We start from the raw sequence: 27249 nt of genomic DNA on the forward strand, positions 1-27249 counted from the left end.
CCTTAACACTTATTAGAGGGCTTCCCTGGTGGCACAGTGGTTAAGAATCCACCTGCCAATGCAGGGGACACAGGTTCGAGCCCTGGTCTGGGAAGATTCCACATGCCATGGAGCAACTAAGCCCATGTGCCACAACTACTGAAGCCTGTGCACCTAGAGCCCGTGCTCCACAACAAGAGAAGCTACTGCAATGAGAAGCCCGTGCACTGCAACGAAGAGTAGCCCACACTCGCCACAACTAGAGAAAGCCCGCGCACAGCAACAAAAGACCCAATGCAGCCAAAAATAAATAAATTTTTAAAAACTTAATAGAAATCCATTTACAATAAATCCAAATGTATGAACTATAAGCATTCAACATATATAAATGTACAAAATATACAAAAGCCACTCTAGCACATATACTTGCCTTCTTGAAAATGAAACAATGTATAAAAGAAACTGATTAAAACTTTGTTACTGATATAGAACTATAAAAAATAAAGATATTAAAAAATTAATTCTGCCACTACTCTACATTATATCACTATAGTAGCAATATTTACTATGCATTTACTAAACTGAGGCAATGATGATAAATGATGCTGATTATGGTTACAGAATATTCTGAGTCATGAGACTGTCTTTTGCTACCATTTGACCCCGACTCCACTTTTTTGAATGTGACATTTAAAATCAGAATTTTTGTTAAGAAAACCTTGACACAAATTTCAGTAAGCCCATTTAATTAGCTGCATGAATTTTCTATACACAGGGTTGTACCATTTTCTTATAGATGTTTTTAATTTTTAGTCTTTGTATTTTGTCTGTGATCCATTTCAAGTTATTTTTGTGTATGGTGTAAGAGTTGAGGTTCACTTTTCCCCTCTGGTTATTCCAGCAACAGTTGTTGAAACAACTCTCTCTTCCCCATTAAATTACCTTGGCATCTTTGCTGAAAACCAATGGACTCTATATATACTCTCTAATTTGTCCATTGATTTATATTTCTATCCTTATGCCAACACCATTCTCTTAATTACTATAGCTTTATAGTAAGTCTTGAACTCAGGTAGTGTATGTCTTCCAACGTTGTTCTCTTATAACACTGTTTTCACCTTCTAGGTCTTTTGCATTTCATACAAGTTTATGATCAGTTTGTTACTTTCTACAGAAAAGGATGCCATGATTTTGTTTAAGGGTGCATTAAATATACAAAACAATTTAGGTGAAGTGACATTAACAATGAATTTTCTGATTTGTAAACATGGCATATCTCACCATATATTTATGGCATATCTCACCATATATTTATATTTCCATTAAGTTTTCACAGCAATATTTTGTACTTTTAAAAATTATTAAATAACTGTTTCTTTTTTTTTTACAGCAGCTTTAGGTTTACAGCAAAATTGACTACAGTGTTTTCCCATATACCCCCTATCCCTCCCACACACAACCTCCCACAAAATCCTTTACCAGTGGGTACTGTTGTTACAACTGATGAAACTACGTTAACAACATCATTACCCCCAAAGTTCATAGTTTACAGTAACATTCACTCTTAGTGTTAGGACATTCTGTGGATTCTGACAAATATATAATGACATGTGTCCACCATTACAGTATAATGTAAGAGAGTTTCACTGCCCTAAACATCCCCAGTGCTCTGCCTATTCATCCCTCCCCACCAACCTCTGGCAACATTTGATCTTTTTACTATTTCCACAGTTTTGCCTTTTCTAGAATGTCATATAGTTGAAATCATACAGTATACAGCCTTCTCAGATTGGCTTCTTTCCCTTAATAATATGCATTTAAGTTTCCTCCATGTCTTTTCATAGCTTGATAGCTCATTTCTTTTTTTAGCACTAAACAGTATTCCATTGCCTGAATGTACTGGGTTGGCCAAAACGTTTCTTCGTTTTTTTCCATAAGATGGATCTAGTAGTGCTTAGTTGTCTTTAACTTCATTCAAAACAATTTTGTTAGATTGTATTGTGTCAGCTGCCATACCAGCATGCAAGACTAATAGCTGTATTTATTTTGTTGCTTAACTACAACTATAAGCAATTCTTTTCATTACACCATAGTCAAAATCTCTTATCAATCTCAAAATTCTTCATTTAATATTGCTATATTTCTAATGTTTTTAATATCTTTATTTGCTGCTACAGTATATCAAATATAATGTTATTAAGGAGTCTAAGACATTAAACAGAAAGACTTTAAAAATCAGAGTGAAATTTTGGCAATCTCATTGGAATTTTGGGCTGAGGAGGTAAAGGTAAAGATTTAGAAGCCACCAAGGCGGAGAGGCCCTGGTGAACACTCCAAGCTTTCAGCTGGAATCCATTAAGGGCTACATCTTAAAAGCCAGAGTAAAGTAGATATAGAAGGAGACTTACCAAAATAAAAACAGGCCTGAATTTATACCATTACCTGAGCAGATTAGGTGACCAGGCCCTACTCTACCTGCCAGAGAACAGAATAAATCTCGTCTATAGAAAGATATTATTCAGAGCCTCACCAATTCTTCAGAAACTATCAAGCACACTAACAGACAGAATCAAATGACTAGAAACAGAGAAAAACAATAAAAACATATGTACAGATGATTGAGGTACTGGAGTTATAAAACAAGGACATTAAAAAAAACTATGATGAATAGTTTTAAGAATACTGAGGAAAGATGGAGAAAATAGTCAAAACCAGATGGAACATTCATCAGAAAAGCATAATCTATGAAAAAGAAGACTACACTGAAATTAAGAAGAGTCAATACATATAAAGGCACTATTATGAAAGTGGAAAGACTTGGAATGGGAAAAGATACTTGTCAATATATCTGATAAAAAAACTTAAGACAGGCAACTCAAAAGAAAAACATGCAAAAGTCTTAGAGAAACTTTATGAAAGAAGATATCCAAATGACTAACAAATATAAAAAAGTGCTTAATTTCATTATTAGAAGGAAACAAATTAAAACGAATATAGGCATACCTCAGAGATATTGCGGGTTTGATTCCAAACCACAACAATATTAAGCAAATATCTCAATAAAATGAATCACTTGAATTTTTTGATTTCCCAGTGCATACAAAAGTTATGTTTACTATACTATACTGTGCTGTATACTACAGTCTATTAAGTGTGCAATAGCATTGTCTAAAAAAAAAATACATACCTTAATTTTAAAATATTTCATTGCTAAAAAATGCTAACCATCATCTGAGCCTTCAGTTTAAGTTGTAACCTTTTTGTTGATGGATGGTCTTGTGTTGATGCTGATGGCTGCTGACTGATCAGGGTGGTGGTTGCTGACGGCTGGGGTGGCTCTGGCAATTTCTTAAAATAAGACAATGAAATTTGCTGCATGAATTAACTCATCCTTTCACAAGTGATTGGTTTTCTGCAGCATGCAATGCCGTTTGATAGCATTTTACCCACAGTAAAACTTCTTTCAAAGTTTGAGTCAATCTTCTTAAACCCAACCACTGCTTTATCAACTAAGTTTATGTAATGTTCTAAATCCTCTGTTGTCACTTCAACAGTCTTCACAGGATCTTCATCAAGAATAGATTCCATCTGAAGAAACCACTTTCTTTGCTCATCCATTAAAGTTTATCATGAGATTACAGCAATTCAGTCACCTTCAGGCTCCACTTCTAGTTCTTTTGCTATTTCTACCACATCTGCAGTTACTTCCTCCACTGAAGTCTTGAACCTCTCAAAGTCATCCATGAAGGTTAGAGTAAACCTCTTCCACACTTCTGTTAATCTTTTGACCTCTTGCCATGAATCATGAATGTTCTTAATGTATCTAGAATGGTGAATCCTTTCCAGAAGGTTTTCAAATTACTTTGCTCAGATCCATTGAAGGAATCACTATCTATGGCAGCAACAGCTTTACAAAGTACTTAAAATAATAAGCTTGAAAGTTGAAATTACTCGACCCATGGGCTACAGAAAGGATGTTGTGTTAGCAGGCATGAAAACAACAATAATCTCATTGTATATCTCCATCAGAGCTCTTGAGTGGCCAGGTGCATTGTCAATGAGCAGTAAATTTTTTTAAATAAATTTATTTATTTTTGGCTGCATTGGGTCTTTGTTGCTGTGCGTGGGCTTTCTCTAGTTGTGGTGAACGGGGGCTACTCTTCGTTGTGGTGTGTGGTCTTCTCATTTTGGTGGCGTCTTCTGTTGCGGAGCTCAGGCTCTGGGCTCTAGGCATGCGGGTTTTAGTAGTTGTGGGACACGAGCTTAGTTGCTCCGTGGCATGTGGGATCTTCCCAGACCAGGGATTGAACCCGTGTCCCCTGCACTGGCAGGCAGATTCTTAACCACTGCGCCACCAGGGAAGTCCCCTTTGAGCAGTAAATTTTGAGACGAATCTTTTTTCTGAGCAGTAGGTCTCAAACATTCAGTTGAGTAAAATATTCAGTAATTCAAGCCTGGATGTGCTGTCAGCCAGGCATTGTTGTTCTACTTATATAGCACAGGCAAAGCAGATTTAGCATAATTCTTAAGGGCCCTAAGATTTTTGGAATGGTAAATGAGTACTGGCTTCAACCTAAAAGTCACCAGCTGCACTAGCCCTCAAAAAGAGTCAGCCTGTTCTTTGAAGTTTGAAGCCAGGCATTGACTTCTATGCAGCTATGAAAGTCCTAGATGGTATCTTCTTGTTATGTAAGGTTGTTTCTTCTACACTGAAAATCTTGTTTAATGTAACCACTTTCATTAATTATCTTTGGTAGATCTTCTGAATAGCCTGCTGCAGCTTCTACATCAGCATTTGCTGTGTTACATTGCAATTTTATGTTATGGAGATGGCTTCTTACCTTAAACTTCATGAACCAACCTCTGCAAACTTTTTTTTTTCTGCAGCTTCCTCCTCATCACTCTAAGCCTTTACAGAATTGAAGAGTTCGAGCCTTGCTCTGGACTAAGCTTTGGCTTAAGGGAATGCTGTGGCTGGTTTGACCTTGAACTCTCTCTATATCAATAATAAGGCTATTTCACTTTCTTATCATTCACGTGTTCTGGAGTAGCACTTTTAATTTCCTTCAAGAACTTTTCCTTTGCATTCACAACTTGGCTAACTATTTGGTGCAACAGGCCTAGCTTTTGGCTTATCTCAGCTTTCAACATGCCCTCCTCACTAAGCTTAATTTCTAGCTTTTGACTTGAAGTGAGAGACATGTAGGTCTTCTTTCACTTAAACATTTAGAGACCATTGTAAGGTTATTAACTGGCCTAATTTCAATATTGTTATGTCTCAGGGAGTAGGGAGGCCTGAGGAAAGGGAGACAGATGAGGTCAGTGGAGCAGTCAGAATGCACACATTTATTAAGTTGCTGTCTTATATGGGTGTGGTTTGTGGCAACCCCAAAAAAGTACAATAGTGACATCAAAGATCACTGATCACAGATCACCATGACAAATCATAATGGAAAAGTTTGAAATATTGTGAGGAAAAAAAAATATTGTGAGAATTGCCAAACTGTGACACAAAGTGAGCAAATGCTATTGGAAAAATGGTGCCAACAGAATTGACGCAGGGTTGCCATAAACCTTCAATTTGTAAAAAACCACAATATCTGTGAAGCAAAATAAAGCAAAGCACAAAGAAACAAGGCATGTCTGTATGTGATGGTATAAACATGCCAGTGTGGCTAAAGTGAAAAAGGCAGATAATACCGAGTGTTGGCAAGGATATAGAATAACAAAAACCTCATATACTCTCATTGGGAGTGTAAGTTGATACAACTTTTTTGGTAAAGTATTTAGTAGTATCTATTAAACCTGAAAATACACATACCCTATGACCTACCAATTCCACTTCCAGTCAAAAGTCCAACAGAAATTTATCTATGTACATTCACCAACAAACATGTAAAGGAATGTTCATAGCAGCACTAATCATAATTTCCCCAATCTTCAAATAAATCAGATGTCCATCAACAGTTGTGAATGGAATAAGTTGTGGTATATTCATATGATGGACATTATATAGCAATGAGAATGATCAAATTATTGTTACTAAGTAACAGCATGGATGAATCTCTCAACACATAAAGTTGGGCAAAAGAGGCAAGACACCAAAGAGTTCATTGAGTATGATTCCATTTATATAAAGGTGAAAAGTAAACAAAAACAACTTGTGGTGTTAGAGGTTAGGATTATGTTTACTGAAGTCAGTGTGGTAGGGGTGGGACTTGTGACTGGCATGAGGCAGAACAGATGCCATTGGTGTTGTTTTTGATCTGGGTGATAATTACAAAATGTGTTTACTTTGTCAAAATTCACCAAACTATACATTTACTGTTTGTGCAGTTTTCAGTAGGTATTATAGGTCAATTAACTTTATTTTAAAAATTATTTGTCTATGTATGTATGTAAAGCTGCTAATGCTTATCCTGAGAAATTCATTTATACATCTACACACTAAAGATTGGAATTCCATGAGCATTTAATGATACATAACTTTCATGAAACTGTTCCACTGACTGCTTCCAATGATGGCTCTTTTTTTAATGAACCATATCTGGGAGGAAAACTGAACACACTGATGATTTTCGTGGTCTTCTAGATGCATCTATTCTTCTACTTGTATTCTACCTTGGAGAAAAGCTTCTGTGTCTAAAATCAGTAATTAAAATTCTCCAGGTAACATTATAATGTAGTACATAGTTCAATACATGGGATCTGGAGACAAAACTGTCTAGGTCTAAATCCTGGCTCTGCCATTTACTAGCTCAGTGTTTGGGGGGCATGAAACTTGGTTTCCTGATCTGTTAAAGAGGGATATGTCATAAACGTAAGATTAAATAAGTGTTAATAATGAGTAGGAAGGAGCACATGAAAAACAGTAGAAAATTTCTTATAATACTGTGGCTGGTAACTACTTTTTTCTCCTTTGTATCTCTGTAAACATTTCTTCACATGAAATTCAATGCAAGACTTATTTTTCAGACAATATTAATGTTTCATTCTATCAACACTGGTGAAGTGGTCTGTTCTTGGGTGCCTTAGACCTTGATGCTTACTTTTCCTCTTTGGAAAAGATTGCATATGAAAGCATTTTCTTTCTATTTAAGCAAGTTCCTTCTTCATCAAATATGTGTTCTGGTCCACAGGCCTTCTCTTCTATGAGCTTCTTCAGCTCAGCTGTTACTGCCTTTCCCATTTTCTTCACATTCTAAAAACAAAATGCTTAAACTTCTAAATCGAACCATGACTATAGACACAGAAAGTTAGTAGTGGCACTAATTCCTTCAACACTTGGGGTATCAGAAGAAACAATTATAAAGCCTCCTGGCTTTCTCTAGAGTTATAATAATGGAGAGAAAATGGATCCAATGAAAAGAGGAGAGTGGAAAATTTAAAAAGCTGAAACTAAGAACTAAATACATGAGTTTAACAGCTACTTGGATACAGCTAAAGAGAGAATAAACTAGAAAATTGTAGAAAATATCCAGACAAAAGCATGGAGAACAAAATAGATGGAGTGTACACAGAAGAGTATAATTGGAATACCAGAAGGGGAGAAGAGATAGAATAGTGCAGAATATCTAAAAAGATAATAGCCAAGAATTTTCCAAAGATAATGAAAGACATGAAGTCTCAGATTCAAGAAAAACTATGAGCCCCAATTAGGATAAATTAATCCCCCCCACCACCAGCATCATAGGATATACTGATGAAAACCAAAAATATATAGACTATCTTGAAAGCAGCTAGACAAATAGACACCATCCTCAAAGAAGGAACAAGAAGATGGATATCTAACTTTTCCACAGAAATTATAAAAGTCAGAAAACAATGTAATGACATTGTGAAAGTGCTAAAAATAACTGCCAACCTGTAATTCAATACTTATGTTGAAATATCCTTTAAAAATAAAGACAAAATGAAGTTATTTCCAGACAAATAAGAACAAAGTTTATCCTGTGCAGAATTTTAAAAATAAATAATAAATGGAATTCTTCAGGCCGATGAAAAATTATCCCAGATGGAAATACAGAAAGAAATAAAGAGCAACAGAAAGGGTAAATACACTTGACCCTTGCACAATGAAGGCATTAGAAAATCCAAGTGTAACTTTTGACTCACCCCAAAACTAGTAATAGCCTACTGTTGACCAGAAGGCTTACTGGTAATATAAACAGTTGATTAACACATACTTTGTATGTTATATATATTATATACTGTGTTCTTACAATAAAGGTAGAAAAAAATATTAAGAAAATCATAAGGAAAATACAGTTACAGTAGTGTCCTCTATTTATTGATACTGTAAGTTTATGTTGTCTGTTTACAAGATGAATCGTCAGTGCCTACATCAATATTGTCCTAATGATACAAATACCATAGATGTTATATGTATTACAAACATTAGACATCAAAAATGAAAAGAAAATGTGAAAAAGAAATTATTTGTTTATAGGTACTATATTTATTGAAAAAAATCCATGTATATGAGTAGACTCGAGTAGTTCAAAACCTTGTTGTTCAAGAGTCAACTGTATTTGGGCAACTCTAAATGAATGACTGTACAAAGTAATGATATTGACTGCTAGGTCAAAGGATATTCAGATCTTCAATATTTCTAGATAATGCCAATTTTTTTCTAAAGTACTATACCAATTTACTCACCCAACAAAATATTAAAACCAATTCCCTTTATTTCAAAACCTCACCAATACCTGGTATTGTCAGATTTTAAAATGTTTTACTTTTCCTTACCTGATATGAAATGGTATCTCATTGTGGTTTTAATTTGCATTTCCCTGATTACTAGTGAAGATGAGCACCTTTTCATATGTTTATTGGCCATTTGGAATTCCTCTTTTGTGAAGTAGATGTACAAGTCTTTTGCCCATTTTTCTTTTGCATTATCTGGCTTTTACTCATTGATTTGTTGAAGCTCTTTATATATATTCTAGGTACTAGTCCTCTATAGGTTATATGTGCTGCAAGTATCTTCTCCCACTCGATGGCCTGTCTTCTCACTATATAGTGCCTTTTGAGAAAAGAAGTTTCTAATTTTAATGTGGTAAAATTGATCATTTTTTTTCTTTTATGGCAAGGGTATTTGTGTCTGAAGATATCTTTCCTTATCCGAAGTTCATGAAGACATTTTATGTTACCTTCTAAAAGCTTCAAAATTTTCCTTTAGATATTTAGTTCCTTAATTCACTTGAGACTGATGTACAGGGATTGGACTCAGGGATCCAATTTCTTTTATATTCCTCACAATATGAATAGCAATATGAATTTACTAAAGTCAATCATTTCCCAAATGATCTGCCATACAATCTCCAACACAAATCACATATACATATAGGTATAGGTTTCCGGACTCTCTGTCACACAGCTCTATTGTCTAGCACTTGCCAATATCACATTATCCTAATTACTGCGGTTTCATAATGTCCTGACATCTGATGGCAAATTCCTTCCATTCTGTTTCTCTACTTAAAGGGTATTTTGGCCTCTTAACCCATTGCATTTATGTATACATTTTCGAATGAAATCAGCTTGTCAAGTTCCATAAAATTACACACTGGGAAACTGACTGAAACTGTCCTCTATAAATTAATTTGAACAAAAGTAAAAACATTTTTAATACTGTATTGTCCAAACCATAAACATAGTATGTTTCTCCAATGAATTCTTCTTCAATATCTCTAAGTTTTATAATTTTCTTCAGAGTTATTACATGCCTCGTTAATTGTATTTCTAGGTACTTGATACATTTAATACTATTATATGTTTAAAATTTTTTCATTTCCTAATTTTTTATATCTTATAGGAATACAATTGATTTCTTATATGTTTGAGTTTAGCAATCTTGCTAAACTCTTATTAATCCTAATAATTTATCTGTAAATTCCTTTGGATTTCCTACATATATACCCCCAATCATCTAGGAATAGTAATAATATTTATTGTTTCTTCTTTTGAATCTTTTATATTTTTCTTTTGTTTTTCTGCATTTTTGCATTAGCTAAGATATCCAGTATAACCTTAAAGTGGTAACAGCAGGCATCCTTCTATTTTTATCTCAAAGGGAATATTTCCAATATTTCACTATCAGATTTGTTTTAGGGTTTTTATAGATACTCTTTATCAAATTAAGGAAGGTACCTCCTATCCCAAGTTTGCCAAGAATTTCTTTTTAATCATAAGCATGTATTTTATAAAATCCTACATCTATTTTGAGCTGATGATGACTCTTCTCCTGGCACATTATGTAAGTTGACTTGCTATTGTTAAACCAATGTTGCAGCATTCCTGGAACAAACTCAACTTTATAATTATAGACTGTTGAATTTGGTTTACTAGTTTCTGTTTAGGATATCTGCATCTATTTTGTGGGTAAAAGTAAACTGTAATTTCCATTTCTGTAAAATTTTTAAATGGATTTTATTATCAAAGTATCAGAGTTATACCAAATTTTAGCATCTAGTCTCATAAAATGAAGAATATTCCCTCTTTTTTATTCTTTGGGATAGTTTAAAACTGGTATTGTTTCTTTCTTAAATGTTTTATAAAATTCACCACTGAACCTACTCATCAGGGTCAAGTTACACAACTGTTACACCTATTCTCACACTCACCATGGGCTGACAGTGCTGCCTGAAACAGTTTCATAAATTGCACATTCTTCCTTCATTATAGAGCACGAGGTGAATTGTTCATATCATGGGTATAAGCCACTGATAAAGTTAACACATCAGTCTATAAAATGTTACTTTAATGGCGTCTTCACTTTTTCACTTCCATCAACAGCATTTTTCTTTTTTGTCACTTTATGAGTTTCAGCACAGGCATCAATAAGTGGTAACAGCAAACACTCACTGAAATGTGACTCTTTCCTTTGTCAACTAAATAAATGCCTTCTTCACAGCAGCTTCCTGGCTCAAAACTAAAATGCTGGCCTCAATATCATGGAATATTAGGGTTTCTTCTGAAGAGCCAGAACTGCATGTGAATTCCCAAATACCAAGAATCTCCTGTAAATGGTGTAGAGCTGTAATGCTTCTCTTTCGTTTTATAGCATCCTTGAGTATGCATAGTTATTTGGGGAAAAGAGTGGTGTCCTTCAAACAATGGCCATCATTTAATTCACTTATTTTTGGTTATAAATTTTCCTCTTTTTAAAAGCTGATGTATAATTTAACATATAAAAGCAAAACCATAGGACATTTTAAGGAGTGAAATGTTAAGAATAAATAAATAATATTATAAAGCTCCAAAACTGTTGAGAATCACCAGTCAAGAGAATTCATTAAAATGTCCCCATCCCCCTATCCTTGAACATCAATTCCAGGCCAGGATCACCAATCAAGCATCTTTGTTAAACTAAACTACTTCTTCCCTATCAGCCCCAAACCTTCTATTAGACTAGACTGGAGATTAGGTATCTCAGCTGCTTTGTGATCAATCAGACAAATAAGTTAACCTATTCACTATAGTTTGAAGTTATCATGATACTACTTTCAACATGCAGGGAACTAATTTTAGACACTATTCTCCTAATCTTACTCCTCTGTGTAATTCTTTAAAACCACTGTTTCATAGGGTCTTGATTCTTCCATGTGTAGAAGTGGAAACTACTGGAGTGATCCAGTTGATCACTCCAGTTGCCATACCAAAGATGGAAAGCATCACAATGAAAAACCTGATCACCTAACCAATTCAAAATTTTATTTAGTACAGTTAAAACAACAATAAAAGCTTCTGAGAACCAATTTCTTCATAATGGACAAAAATAGCATTCATATAAATATGACGCTTTAAGCTATTTTATGCTTAATTGAGTATATGTGTTTACAAACATATTTAGATAAGTAAGTTTATGCATTTTTATAGAAATGCCTACCTTTCAGAAACAGCCTCATTATGTTCCCGTGACAAATTAATCTTTTCACTTGCTTTTTCTGAAGGGTGAGAAGGTTCAGAGTTCACAGAAGTTTTTCTTTCCTGTGGACTATTAACTGACTCTGGATTCTTATCCAAATTCATAGTCTCTGAATTTTCAACCTGTTAGTTGGGTAAGGAAAAAGCAGTTGAGGGGAGGGTTACCAATTGTGCTCTTCCAACAAAATTGATGATAGGTTAAAATTCCACTTGGAAAGTGTTCTCAAAATATTCTTGCATACACATGGTAAAACATATATTAAATTATATGTATATCAGTGGCTGATGACCATGATTGCAGTTACTCTGCCAAAATGAATTTTAAAAAATACTTCAAAAGAAATAAAAATAATGACAGCACAAATCAACTTCCTAGCTTGAACAGAAAGGAGGAGAAACAAATACCTAAGTACTTAGACAACATTTTATTCCTATTATACTAAATTTTAGGAATAAACATTAGACTTCAACAAGGAAACTTTTACTTTTGTTATACTTCTAGTAAGAGTGAAGACCAGAAATAAATCAATTTTCCAACTTGCTCTTCTAGTTGATGAATTTTGGATAGGCTAAGAATTTCCCAAATCAAATCCTGGTTCCTTTTTGCTAAATAGTTTCTCCTTCAATTTATCTCTTCTCTCTCACATTTTACTGTAAGAAGCAAGAAACCAAGCCAAGCCTTCAACACTTTGGTCAAAAATCTCATCAGCCTAATAAACATGCAAGTTTATCACTTACAAATTCTGCTTTCCATATCACTGTAGGTCACATTTCAGCTAAGCTTCCTGCTACTATGTAACAAGAACCCCATCCCCTCCCCAATTTCCAATAACATGTTCCTCTTTTGAGTCCTCACCAACAGTGCTTTTAAATATCCGTATTTCTACCAACAGTTTATGAAGATTTAGGTATTCTCTTAGACTATACAGGGTTTCTCTACGATGTTCCTCATTTCCTCCTGAGCCCTCACTTGCAGACTTTATCATCTATATTTCTATAATACTAAGAGTCTGTTCAAGGCAATCCAGGCTTTTGAAAAATCATGCTCCTTAATATTCTTCCAGCCTCTACCATTCCAAATCCACTTCCACATTTTTAGGTATCTGTTACAACAGCATGCCATACTTCCTGTTACCACATTCTATATTAGTTTCCCGAGGCTGCGATAACAAATTACCACAAACTGGGTGGTTTAAAACAACAGAAATTTATTCTGTCACACTTCTGAAGGCCAGAAGTTTGAAATCAGTTTCATTAAGATCAAGTTGTTAGGGGCTTCCCTGGTGGCGCAGTGGTTGGGAGTCCGCCTGCCGATGCAGGGGACACGGGTTCGTGCCCCTGTCCCGGAGGATTCCACATGCCGCGGAGCGGCTGGGCCCGCGAGCCATGGCCGCGGAGCCTGTGTGTCCGGAGCCTGTGCTCCGCGGCGGGAGAGGCCGCAGCGGTGAGAGGCCCGCGTACAGCAAAAAAAAAAAAAAAAAAAAAAAGATCAAGTTGTTAGCAGGGCTGCATACCTTCTGGAGGCTTCAGGGGAAAAATCTGTTTCCTTTTTTCCAGCTTCTAGAAGCTGCCAGCATTCCTTGGCTTGTAGCCCTTGCCTCCATCTTCAGTGCAATCATCCAACCTCTGCTTTCATTGTCCCATTTCCATCTTGTCTTTAACCTTCTTGACTCCTTTTTATAAGGACCCTTGTGATTATATATTGAGCCCACCAGGATAATCTTCCCATCTATAAGCTTCTTTTAGCACATTAAGTAACATACTCACAGGTTCCGGGGATTAGGTCGTGGACATCTTTGGGGGGCCATGATTCACCACTATCAACCATCTTGACACAATTAGCACAGAAGCGACATTTATAGAATATTATACCCAATATTCTTTTCAAGTGTACATGAAACATTCACCAAGGGAAAGCATATCTTGGGCTATAAAATAAGTGTCAATAACTCTCAATGTTGCAATTTTACACAGTATGTTCTCTGACCAAAATGAAATTAGATATCAATAAAAATAAGATACCTAGAAATGTGTGGAAATTAAACATATCCTTCTAAATAACCCATGAGTCAAAGAACAATACCATAAGGGAAACTGGAAGTTATTTTGAACTGATGGAAAACAAAAATACAATATAATACAGATTATATTATACTCTCTACACTGAGAAGTACATAATATAAGCATTAAGAAGATGCTTAGAAGGTGTGTAGAAAGAGCAGTGCTTAGAAGAAAATTTATAGCTTTAAATGTTTTCTAGTAGAAAAGGTTAAAAATTAATGCTCTTTGTCTCTTAAGAAGCTGGAAAAAGAACAAATTATATCCAAAGTAAGACTGATCAAGAAAAAAAGAAAACATAGATTATACTAGTATCAGAAACGAAATAGAGTATATCACTACAGATCTACAAAGGTTAAAAGGACAAGGGAATTTTATCAATAACTTTATGCCAACAAAATCATCAACTTAGATAAAATGGACAAATTCCTTGCTAAGATAACTTACAAAACTGATACACAAAATGAAATAGGAAAATCTGAATTGCTTTATACCTATAAAAGAATTATATTTTCAGGAAAAAGTCTTCCTACAAAGAAAGGTCCTTGCCCAGATAGTTTTCAGAGGTGGATTCTATCAAACATTTAAGGAAGTAATAAAAATCCTACACAAACTTTCAGAAAACAGGGAAGGAAATGCTTCCCAATTGATTTATTGAGGCTAGCACAAATATGATACTAAAGGAAATAAAGACACAAGAAAACATTCAGTGAATGTATACTTATGATTATTTCAAATTTTATATAAAAAATATAAACAGATACTAAACTCTACTTAATGATACCCATGCTGAAATATTTTGGAGGTGTACACTGCAAAGTGTATTCTGATACAAAATACGTTAGTACTTATGAATGTACCAAATATAAAGATGGCTTAGGGGATGAGTAGACTGGCAGATACATGACAAAAATAAATATATTAAAATAGTAAAGGTAGAAGTTAGACGTTGATTATACAAGCGTTCACTGTAAAATTCAGCTTTTCTATGTTTGAAATTTTTCATCATGATAAAATGGTGGGGAGGGAGGCAGTACAGGCAATCACAAATCACCTCGCTACTCACTTTATGAAATAAATACAGGTGGCATTTACTTTTGGCTCTCTGAGGGTATCTTCTCCAGAGATAGAGTCAGAGGAACATTCTAAGTATAAATTTATTGTCTTTTAAACCTATGTCTTTGTTGGAAGTATATTCTGCTCTTACAATCCAACTACTTATAATGTGGGGCAAGTAAGTTATTAAAACTCCTATACGTTTTTACCAACCTTACAAGCTGTATTGCTGGATACCACGTTTGGTTCCACACAATTCCTTTGAGATAACATTACCGTTTTAACACGTCTTTCAAGTTTTGTTACTTTTGTCTAGAAGAGAAAAACAAATAAGTACAAAACCAGAGTACCAAATAATATATCATATAGAGATGGAGAGAAAACTATTTGCCAGTGTAATTTTGTGAGACTTAGGCATCCACCAAATAAATGAGAAATTCTTATGTAAGCCAAACATTTAAATCAGGTTTGATCTAGTATAAGATGTTCAAGAATAGAAGATTAAAAAAATCAAACTTCTAATTGGTTCACAATAAAATTAATGTTGGTAGAAACACCAATTAGCAAGTAACCCTAGAAGAGTAAAACAAAACAAAAAACCTAAAGAAAGTTTGAAACAGGTTATACAAGCTCTAATATAGAATATATTTTGAACTGACACAGAATGGCTGATAGTTCTACAAGTATTTCTCAAGGGCCAATACAGCTGAGATATAATAACTTATATTATCAATGGTATAGCACATCAGGGTTGCAGCCAGGGATCAGATTTGGGTCCACCTTTACTGTTTTCCTTTCCTAACATGTAAAATATCATTAAATTCTACTTTTTAAAAGGACTCAAATGAAATAAATGAAATTAGAAACTTACGAAGAGTTCATCAGCTATTGCTTCATGTTTACTCCTGCACTGTGTCTTCCCAATGCGTTCAGTCAATTCTTTCAGTTTGTTATCAAATGGTTTGTAATTTATACTACAGATCTCCTGTCGAATCAAATGTCTGACCTAGAATTTTAAAATAAAAACCAAAACACTCCACGTTTCAAATTTAAAAGCAATTTTATTTTCTACTTCTTAAAAACAGCTTTGCTCTTTTCTGGATTTACTGTAACTAATAAAAGGTACTTTATTTATATATTTATATTACTATGTCAATAAGGTTTATAAAAGTTAAATAGCAAATTCAGCAGAACACATCTAATATTTAAATATATGGGTAAGTTAGAAATTAAATTTATTCTCCTAGTGCTAATTTTAGTTTCCTACAGTTTTGGTTGAATTCCATAACACAAATTAAAAGAATAGTAAAAGTCTATATATATCCCATTTATACTTTTTAATGACCATAGCTGAAACCTAGTATTCTATAAAAAGGGACTCCACTTATCTGAAAACCAGAGCCCAGTGAAAATGGCTGGTTGATCTGTAGTAGACAGAAAGGAAATTATGAAAATTTGAGCCTTGACCCCACCATTAACAAGGTATATGACCTTCGGGAAGTCACAACATCTCTGAGCTTCATTTGCCTGGTCCACAAATGGGTAGATGTCATACAATGTTGAACAAGTGATGCTCATAGGATTTTCATAAGAACATAAAAAGATAATATGTATAAGAGCTCCATAAAATGGAAAACACTGAATTGAAATGAAAGAAATAAATATGCAAGATAATCTCCTTTACTTAGTTTTTTTTTGCAGGGGGAGGGGATGACTTATCGTTAAAATTGAAAAAAGCAATTATGTGACTAATGCTATCTGGCATAATGCATGCTATTCTATCAGATTATAGTAGTTAGCACATGAAACATTAATGAATTTCATTATCTGGCTAGCTTTCAGAAAATAGGTTGGCCTATTTTCAGGTAGCATAATTAATCTCAATGCCTACTGATATGAATGGCTCTGCTGAGCCATACATTCAGAAATATCCACTGCAGGTGTTTGCTCAATATACATGCCCCTTTTAGCAACTTTCACAACAGAGTAGGTAGTCTCTCTTAATAACAAAATCTGTCATGATATATTTAAGGTATTTATTAGTAATATTTATATCTTCCCATAATATCTTTCTTGGTGCTCAAAACTGAAACACATAGTTTCTATGTTAAACTTTTTTTTTTTTTCAGACTGTCACAGAAAGCATTTATTACCACAGAGGAAATTAGGCGATGTCTGAGCCCACGCAAGGCAGCCTGGGCAGTGCGTGTGATCGGGCTGAGGGAACAGCAGGTGGGGACCCCATCGATCGTGGTTGGGCAGTATCCGACCAGCAGGTTTGCTCGGCCCAGGAGACTCCAGCTGGGCTTGTTTTTGTGGAGCTGGGGGAGGTGAGCCTTGACAAGCAGGCTTTCTCCCGGACAAAACAAAGAACAGCCAGAACCAAGGCAACAGCTGCACAGACACCACCTTAAAATGGAAGTCAAATTAGGCTCATTACATCAGGAACTGCGTTTCACCCTGATCATAAAACAAGGGGGAGAAGGGAGCACTGGCCTCTACTAGATAGATAGCCTGTCTTTGAGATAAGATGCTGTTAAACGTTAAACACTGGCAGAGCCTTTCCCCTTGCTAACACAGGCAGCATACAATTTTCAAGCCAGCTTTAAAAGCCATTGTTATCTTTGTTATTATTTGGATTTTGAACAAAACTGATGGAGTAGCAGCCAGTAGAGGAATCCGGTTTGATCTGGAAATTCTCTGTGGAGAGTCCAAAAGGCCGAAGAACCAAGTTCCCAAGATCTTTTAGTTTACCTAACATATCTTCCTTTAGTCTTTCATTACGTTCCTCAATTTGCTTAGGTAACCTCTTGATGTACTGACAGATCTTTTTCTAGTATGTATTTATAGTCTTCCAGGGCTTCATCCAGCTTGTCAAGTCTTCTCATACAACTCTGCTCTCCTCAATATTGCCCTGACATAGCTGGGGTTTAACTGAGTTGCTTTGCTGCAGTCACTGATGGCCATCTCTTTCTTGTCCTGTTTCATCCTTGCAGCAGCTCTATTTGAAAACAGAATGGACCTGTCTTTCTGGAAGGAGGATGGACACATCTGAAGGGCTCAACTGTAAGTACTTTCAGCTTCTATATAATCTCCTTTCTTAAACTGCTCATTTCCCTCCTCCTTTAGTCTAGAGCTCTCTTCTCTCCTTCTCTTTTTCTCTTCATCTGGCATGTTTTTTTCCAGTTCCATTAGGTATTCTTCATCTAGTTCAGAGGAATTCGCATCACGATCAGGTTTGTTCTCAACCTTGTCCACTCCTGGCTTCTCCTTCTCAAATGAGGCACTTGCATCATGAAAGCACTCCTCTTCTCCTTGGTCCTCCTGGGGATGGGCCTCAACATCACTGAGCAGCTTGCTCTGGGAATGGTGATCTTTGGCATTAGACACTGGAGGGTCAACACACTATGCTTCATAAAGCTCTGTTACTTTCAAACCATGGAACACATCCTCTGGAACCCTACAGACTTCTCCCCCATGCTGAATCAGTGAGGGAGGTGGAGCTGAAACTAGCGTCACAGCTCCTCTCGTCCTCACCTTCTTCGCCCTATGTTAAACTCTTTTATACTGATGTCACCTAGATGATTAGTCATATTCAGTCATTTTATTTGATTATTCCCAAGGTTTTTCCTTTTCATTCCCAATTGTTCTTGATCTTCAACATTATCATCTACTCGATTTCTTCTGTAATTCTTCATTAACATTTCTTCAGTGGTTTCTCAACATTATTAGACATGATTGTCATTTGTACTCTCACAACGTTTAAATATCTGATTAATAACTGCTCAAAACGTATGTATTATGTAAATAAGTGCTCAGAAAATCATACTATTTTACTGACAGCCATTACCCGTCCCCATATGTGGTTTTTATGGATTATTGCATGCTTGCCAGTTCACTGGCTGAGGTCAATACGTGAAGTTCATACCCTGATGAATCTTGGAATACATATTTAACTGTTTTGAATATGGAAATACCGTTTTGCTAAGAAGCAAAAGCCATACAGTGTTCGTCAAACTTCCCTGGTAAGGAAGAATCATATGGAATACTTGTTAAATTCACAAATTCCTAGGACCTACCCTGATTCACCAAACAATTTCCTGAAAAGAGGCCTGGCGCCACTAATGATTCTTATCAGGTAAGTCTGAGAAAAGAGAAGCTTAAAACAGTTAGTAGTGAGCTGAAGACACCACAATTTAAACAAGTACTCCTGGTGATTCAGATGGAGGCAGACTCTTAAAACTTGGTTACTTTGGACTAACTGCCCACTAAGGCATGAGTCCTCTAGTGTAGAGTACGCATTTGTTCTCATTTAGTGGTTATGTTCTTCATACAAAAGGAAGACACAATAACCTCCACCAGGGCTTCCCTGGTGGCGCAGTGGCTGAGAGTTCGCCTGCCAATGCAGGGGACACGGGTTCGTGCTCCGGTCTGGGAAGATCCCACATGCCGTGGAGTGGCTGGGCCCGTGAGCCATGGCTGCTGAGCCTGCGCATCCGGAGCCTGTGCTCCACAACGGGAGAGGCCACAAAAGTGAGAGGCCCGCGTACCGCAAAAATAAATAAATAAATAAAATAACCTCCACCAAATACCTCATAAATATCTTCTGCATATGGTAATGTGTCAAAAATTATGGAATCAGATAAAGTCCTAGCTACAATTTGCAGATGGTAGGCAAAGTGGCCTAAAGATTGGAGAAAAACTGGAAATTATGTGTATGTGTGTGTGTATATATATATAGGTATGCCTATATATATATCTCCCCTATCTGCCTCAACTTTCTGCAATGGTGGGTAGGGTGAACAACTTGGACTTCGGAAGAAAAACCCCTCTACTTCAGTTTTTTAATTGGAATCAACCAGGCCAAGATCCTTCTGAAACGTCAAAAGGTAAGAGTCAACTGCTCTGGGACTCTCTCAGTAGAGAAGAACAATGTCGGAATGGGAGGCCCTATTCCACTGGGATTCAAACAAGAAAAAGAAACAAGATGTGGTTTAGAGAGTTAATGTTCAGACAGGAATTAAAATATCAAGTGAGGGAGAGGTAGTTACTTAGAGATAGATAAAAGATAGGAATTAGCTAAAACCCACACTGTCACCCGACAATGTTAAGAAGCTTCTGGTGGTAGTGGTGAGGGAGGATAACAAATAAACTGCATTCCTTAAACCTCACTGGGAAGGACCATATTCTGTGTCAACTTGGACCAAGTATTTTGTGAGGTAGATAATAGTAGTGAATGAAAATCCTGATTTTTCTGTGCCAGTGAAATTAAAATGTTCAAAGATTAAATTTTGTATTTATATGTCCATATCAGAACTTATTTCTGAATTCAGCTACTAATCACTGGGAGTAACACAGCTGCAATCCCCAACCTCTTAAGTTAGATCCATGCTTAACATAATTCCGCTACCCCATCCCTGCAAACAATATTTACATATTTTTTATTAATGTCTCCTTTGGTCTTGCAGAAGAAAATAAGAGGTAGAAAGGGGAAGTACTGACTCACCTTTTAAGCTGATTCTGCATGAGTCTTTCAATGGTTTCCATTTATTATGTGAATATATGTTGATATAACATGTAACTATGTAATTGTAATGGCCTGTTTTAGAAACAGTGTTTTTGTTTCTGAAACAGCAGGATAGTTTGGATTGGGACATTTTTTGGTCCATTATAGCTGATGACAGACAATCAATCACATAATGACTTTTAGTTGTGGCATTTCAGTGGTAATAAAATAGCAAAACATGATCATCAAAACAAGTCCTGATACAGGACCTACTAAAATTGAAGCTCATTATACACTTCAACTCAGAGTTGATCAGACATTAATGGAAACTGTAGTACAATGAGATGAAATGGGGCAAAAAGAAAAGGACACTTAATGATGCTATAAAAGCAAAACATCAGATAATGCACCATATCTGTGTAAATTAGGGTAAGTAAACCTTTCCCTAATTTCTTGGAAATTAGGGCAAGTAAACCTGAATGTAGCAGGACTTTGTAATGAACTTCCGGGTTGCCTGGGTCTATGAAGTAGTGGTCAATTGTGATAATAAACAGCTATAGCTGCAGATCAAGAACCCCATGACCAGTACAAAAGAGACAGAATTGTTCACAAAGCTCAAGGTCATGTAGTGTCTGACTTGAATTTGAGCATAATATTGACTAAAAAGCCCATTCTCTTTCTACCACAGCACTCTACCTTCAAATGATTCTGTAGGTTACTCTGCATAGGATCATTTTGAAGGATCTAGAGATGTTTTGGTGATGTAAACAATTATTTTTCCCTAATACCTCCACCTGCTAATAATTCAGTTTTCATATACCTGCCCTGCATCATGAAAGTTATCTGTACTCATTGTTTAGATCAATTAACTTTTACCATTTTTTACTAATCAAAAGTAAAAGTTTCTGAAGCAAATATTTAAGCCCAATATTTTACCTGTTCCAGAAATGTTGTTTGCTTTCCCAGAGCTAGAGGAATATTTTCATTAATTTGCTCTGAAGTTTTCACACGCTTAACATTTTCTTTGTTTTCTGAAAACGTCCTCTTCTTTTGATTATGGCCTTGGGGAGACGGAAAGATGAGAGAGAAAAATATTCCTTCTAATGAAGGAAACAGGGGAATTCTCTAATTTAGGGACCCCTAAGCAAATTAAAAAACTAAAATGTGACCACGGCAGCATTTTTTAGAAAATGTAATTGTATAAAAAATTCTGACAAACTAATCCTTATAAAAAAAGAATATCTTAGTCCTGGTCTCAGATATACTTTCCTTCCACTGTATTTAATACACATTTAATACTTATTTAATACTAACAAAAACAATAAATTACAGCATTTGATCTTCAGTTTACAGTTATTTACTTGGTGGTCTTACATTATTTTTAGAGTTACTTAGGCAGTCCTACATATTTTTAATAGGTGATCCTACTATTATTTTTAAGCAATTTAAAACTCACCTTGTTAAATGATCACTCTGTAGCATACACAAGAAAACAAATACAACTTATCCTAGTAAATCAAGTTTTTCTTATATTTCATTAACCTACAAAAACACCCTTTTAATGAAATTTACTTGTGCTATTTTAATAACTTTATAACCCTAGAACTTCATTGGTTAATTATTTGATGTGTTTCTCACTCTACACACAAACCTGTATGTATTCTTATTATCTATCCACTTACACTTGGCATGTGATATACAGGCCAATTCTATGGAAAGAAATGGGTTCAACTATTTAAAAAACCCACTCTCTCTTTCAACTAGCCTCCTTATTAATTTAATAAAACTTCAAAAAAAAAAGAAAAGGTGTGGGCTTCCCTGGTGGCACAGTGGTTGAGAGTCCGCCTGCCGATGCAGGGGACACGGGTTCGTGCCCCGGTCCGGGAGGATCCCACATGCCGCGGAGCGGCTGGGCCCGTGAGCCATGGCCGCTGGGCCTGCGCATCCGTTGTGTTCTGCAACGGGAGAGGCCACAGCAGTGAGAGGCCCACGTACCGCAAAAAAAAAAAAAAAAAAAAAAAAAAGAAAAGGTGTAAATGAAATAAACCAAGCAATTTCTATAAACCATCTTTTGATTTTGTTGTACTTTCAAAGGAAAGTGATTGATTCCTTCTTTGCCAGAATTTACTTCCCTTTGGACATAGAGGATACCATTCCCTCTCCCCACCAAGAATGGTTCAGAAATAAGATACTCTGAAATAACTATCATTTACTGTTTTCCTGTCTATGTATACTCTACTGTTTGAGATTATGAAACTGCCCAAAGCAAAGTAACTATTTTAACTTCTCCAAGAGATACATAAGTATGCACTTACTGTTATTCCTATCAGTGTCAAATGAGGACAGCCACTTTGCATCTGTACTTTCACAACTTAAAATGCTGGAATGACAGGTTCTACAGGATTCTTCGCTTTTCAAAATGTCAGCAGCACAGTTACTAGAAATGACTGAATTTACCAACTTAGGTATTTTATCAACAGGCACAAAAGGGATATCTGAATTTAAAATTAAAGTGTTATTTTGTCTTTTATCACGTAACTCAGAATTGGAGTTTGTTTCTAAATAGGAAACTACCTTGTCAATTCTCTTATCATCCAAGGTATTGGTTATTGTAGACTTTGACATCTGAACTACACCACTCAATACACTGGATGGACAGCAAATGGACTTCAGATTACAATCCTCTTCATGTTCAAAAACGGATCGTGTTACACTTGCCTGACATTCAAAATGGTTTTCAGAAGTGTTTCGTGAATCTTTTGCGTCTTGTTTAGTAAACAGTTTCCTGGGAGATTCTAGTGTTTTACTTGGCTTTTCATAAGGGTACACAACTTGTTCTTCAGTGTATTCTAATCTTGTTTTGGAATCAACAATTTCTAGTGGTTTTATTAAATTCTGAGAAAATACTTTACTTTTTGGTGCACATACTGAATTTTTTATAGAGTCCAAAGAGGAAGCATCATTTTCAGAATGTCTACATTTGCTACTTATGACATCAATACTTGAATTCTGATTACTACTTGACACGTTATTCCCAATTGCTGCTGTTTTTAGTGCTTCAACCTTCTTTGACTTATTCAGGATCTCTGCTTGCTTCCGGCAACTTGTAGGCATTGTTTTTCTTGCTTTTAAAATCTTCCGTTTACTTCTATCTGGACTTCCCATCTTTCATATCCTAGAATTTAAGATACCATATTTAAATGAATATCTCTAGCAGACAAAAGTTAACATTTACTTACAATATTAAAATAATGCTGAGAGGGCCTCCCTGGTGGCGCAAGTGGTTGAGAGTCCGCCTGCCGATGCAGGGGATACGGGTTCGTGCCCCGGTCTGGGAGGATCCCATATGCCGCGGAGCGGCTGGGCCCGTGAGCCATGGCCGCTGAGCCTGCGCGTCCGGAGCCTGCGCGTCCGGAGCCTGTGCTCCGCAACGGGGGAGGCCACAACAGTGAGAGGCCCGCATACCGCAAAAAAAAAAATAAATAAATAAAATAATGCTGAGACTAATCTTTCCAGATTTAGATAATTATTTTTATTGAAAAATATACCCATTTTCATCTGTCATTGATAATTTTAATTTTGTTCTATAACTCTATATAAAGTCAGAATTTATATTGTCAGTAGGCCTCTATTTGAAACTAAGTCCGATAATTTATCTGGCCACTTTTTGTTATATCACCTCACTACTATAACCATTAAGTTCTGATTTAAATAATCCAAGTAGGCCAAACTTTAGATAATCTAAAGATTAAGTTGAATTTCTTCATAAAAACAAAAAACAATGTTTTGTGTGGAATGTTCCATTTTCTACATACCGTGGCACCTTTCTAAAGCTTTCCTAATGTTCAAATTTCCAAATTAATGGTACTGCACGAGTAATTCTCAACAATCATCAGTATGAAATGAGCACTAAAATACACAATGTGATGCTAGTTCAAATAAGAAAGCCAAGTTAGGTTTCAATACATCCTTAATTCTGAATTATTTCTGTTAATTTAAGAAAAATCTACTACATAGCAGGGAAAAATATTTTAGTGTTTATCTCTCAGTATCCACATCAAGCCTGATCTGAACCATAGGTAAGTAAATGGTTTAAAGGAAAGGAAAACTGCCAAATTACAAGGCAGTTAAAGGCATAAGTAAAAAAAAAAAAAAAAAAAAAAAAAAAAATTATATAATACATGATAGACCAGTTACCTAACAAACTATAGAGCACTTATTAAACTCGAAGACAGAATCTAAGACATTTTAAGGTGCAAATAACCCAGTCAAAGCTACCTGAATAATTTGATTTATCCTTATGTATTTTCTTACTCGAAGTTTTCATTTACTGTATTTTTTTCATTCACTGTATCATTTGACCAGCAACAGTTCCAGAATTTGTTAGACCTGAAGGCTAAGTGAATATTTATTTAGAAGAAGAAAAAATATCACAAACTCAAATTGCCAAAACCTGTCATGTATACATAAAAATCAGGAAATCCAGAAAAATAGCACATTTTCATTAAGGGCCTGATACAAGATAGAACTCTATTTTCCCTATATGACTACATATTTGATAGCCTTTTCATGAATACGATATTTGTAATATTCCCCAAAGACAAACCAAATCTTTTCTCTAGCAAGGTTGATCAATTTTTAATTTTTTAATTTTTTGGATTTTTTTCAAACGTTTTACTGAAGTACCTACAGAAAAGTGCACATATCATGTGTTCAGTTAAAAGAATTTTCACAAACTGAATACACCCATTTAACTAGAATCAAAATCAAGAAGAGAATGATCCATAGATTCATCAATTATAACAAATATACCGCTCTGGTGGGGGATATTCATAATGGGAGAGGTTATGCATGTGGGGGTCAGGGGATATATGAGAAATCTCTGTATCTTCTTCTTAATTTTGCTGAGTCTAAAACTGCTCTCAAAAAAAATGAAGTCTGAAAAAAAAGAGCTATAGAAATAAAAGAAATTTAAAAAAAAGAGAGAATAATTCCAAGGGTCAACTGTACTGGTAACTGCCTAAAAGGTGAAGAAATAGTTTACATGTTGTAGTGAGAGTGAGTGAAATTTATTACTGGGAGCATAAAAAGCAACAACTCAGTCTAATTGGGGGATCACTGGCATCACCATCCTGACATTTAGGCTTGAATCCTTTGCTGCAAATAAGCCACATTTCACAGAGGTCTTTGGAATCATGGTACTGTCCTGCAGCACAAGGTCAGAAAAACAGGTCATCTACATTTTCTCAAGTCTTAAAGATTTGCCATTTATAATTTACATCCTCAATCCATCTAGATTTTAGGATATAGTTATAGGAAGGGATCTAATTTTGCTTTCCCTCAGATGTATACTGGAATACCTAGGAGATACTGAAGGTTAGGTTCCAGACACTGCAAATATTGCAATAAAGTGAGTCACATGAATTTTTTGGTTTCCCAGGGCATATACAAGCTATTTATGCTGTAGTGTAGTGTACAATAGACTAAAAAAACAATGTACATACCTTAATTTGAAAATAATTTATTGTCCAAAAAATGCCAAAACAATTCCAATAGGAACGTCAAAGACCACTGATCACAGATCACCAAAGCAATATAATAATGAAAAGTTTTGAAATATTGTAAGAATTACCAAAATGTGACAGAGACACAAATGAGCATAGGCTGTTAGATAAATGCTGCCCACAGACTTGCTCAACACAGGGTCGCCACAACCCTTCAATCTGTAAAAAACACACTATCTGCGAAGCATGATAAAGAGAAGCGCAATGAAACAAGGTATGCAATTGTTTGAAAGCATCCTATTAATTTTAAATTGTAAAAACATAACCTAGGGCCTCCCTGGTGGCGCAGTGGTTGAGAGTCCGCCTGCCGATGCAGGGGATACGGGTTCGTGCCCCGGTCTGGGAGGATCCCATATGCCGCGGAGCGGCTGGGCCCGTGAGCCATGGCCGCTGGGCCTGCGCATCCGGAGCCTGTGCTCCGCAACGGGAGAGGCCACAACAATGAGAGGCCCACATAACGCAAAAAGGAAAAAAAAAAAAAAAAAAAAAAACCTAATCTGTCCCTTTTATTCTATTTTATCTGGTGATGTAACTCATGCTGAATATACTGTTGTCCATCCCACCAACTTTTTTTAGATGTCTCTTATAAAACCTATTGAAAATATTTTAAACTAATGAATGTCTTTTAATAGAATTTAATCCAATTACATTTATTGTAAATAACACATTAAAGCTTTAGTTTACATTTGGTTTTATGCCCTCTGATTTTTATAACTTGTTATGTTTTACATTTTGTTATTTATGTTTATCTCCATGTCATTTTAGTATGAAAATGTCCTATTTTTTAAGGTCTACAAATGCTTTACAATTCTGTGGAGCCTAGTATATTTAAACATTCCCTAAAAGCATTTTTCAGCTAACATTTCATTAACCACTGAGGTCAAGAGATTTTTCACTGAATTTAGAACTTTATATCCCAGGTTTTACTTTACTCTTACATTATATTCACACACACATACACACACACACAGTTGATCCTTGAACAACACAGGGGTTGGGGTTCAACTCTTTGTGCACTTGAAAATCCACATATAACTTACAGTTGGCCTTTCACATATGTGGTTATGATGCTTCATATCCACAATTCTCCATCAGCAGATTCAACAACTGCAGATCATGTAGTACTATAATATTTACTATTGAAAAATACCCACATAA

General features: G+C 35.6%; 1 protein-coding gene and 1 pseudogene across 3 annotated transcripts in view; both read right to left on the reverse strand.

Annotated features, from left to right (window-relative positions):
• ATF7IP2 (activating transcription factor 7 interacting protein 2) overlaps positions 1–27249 on the reverse strand; it is a 55875-nt gene that overhangs the window by 19687 nt on the left and 8939 nt on the right. For 2 of the 3 annotated variants that reach the window (XM_060120488.1, XM_060120489.1), the window contains exons 2-6: positions 22843–23702; positions 21464–21588; positions 15893–16027; positions 15235–15333; positions 11870–12030 (exon numbers count right to left, since the gene is read on the reverse strand). In XM_060120488.1, the coding sequence (XP_059976471.1) occupies positions 11870–12030; positions 15235–15333; positions 15893–16027; positions 21464–21588; positions 22843–23692 (1370 nt within the window). In that variant the 5' untranslated portion in view covers positions 23693–23702. The remainder of the gene's footprint in view (positions 1–11869; positions 12031–15234; positions 15334–15892; positions 16028–21463; positions 21589–22842; positions 23703–27249) is intronic. The other variant, XM_060120490.1, reaches the window with a different exon arrangement.
• On the reverse strand, positions 17627–18868 carry LOC132476032 (tetratricopeptide repeat protein 1-like; annotated as a pseudogene).

Source organism: Mesoplodon densirostris, chromosome 16 (assembly GCF_025265405.1).
Source record: "Mesoplodon densirostris isolate mMesDen1 chromosome 16, mMesDen1 primary haplotype, whole genome shotgun sequence".
Lineage (NCBI taxonomy): Eukaryota > Metazoa > Chordata > Mammalia > Artiodactyla > Ziphiidae > Mesoplodon > Mesoplodon densirostris.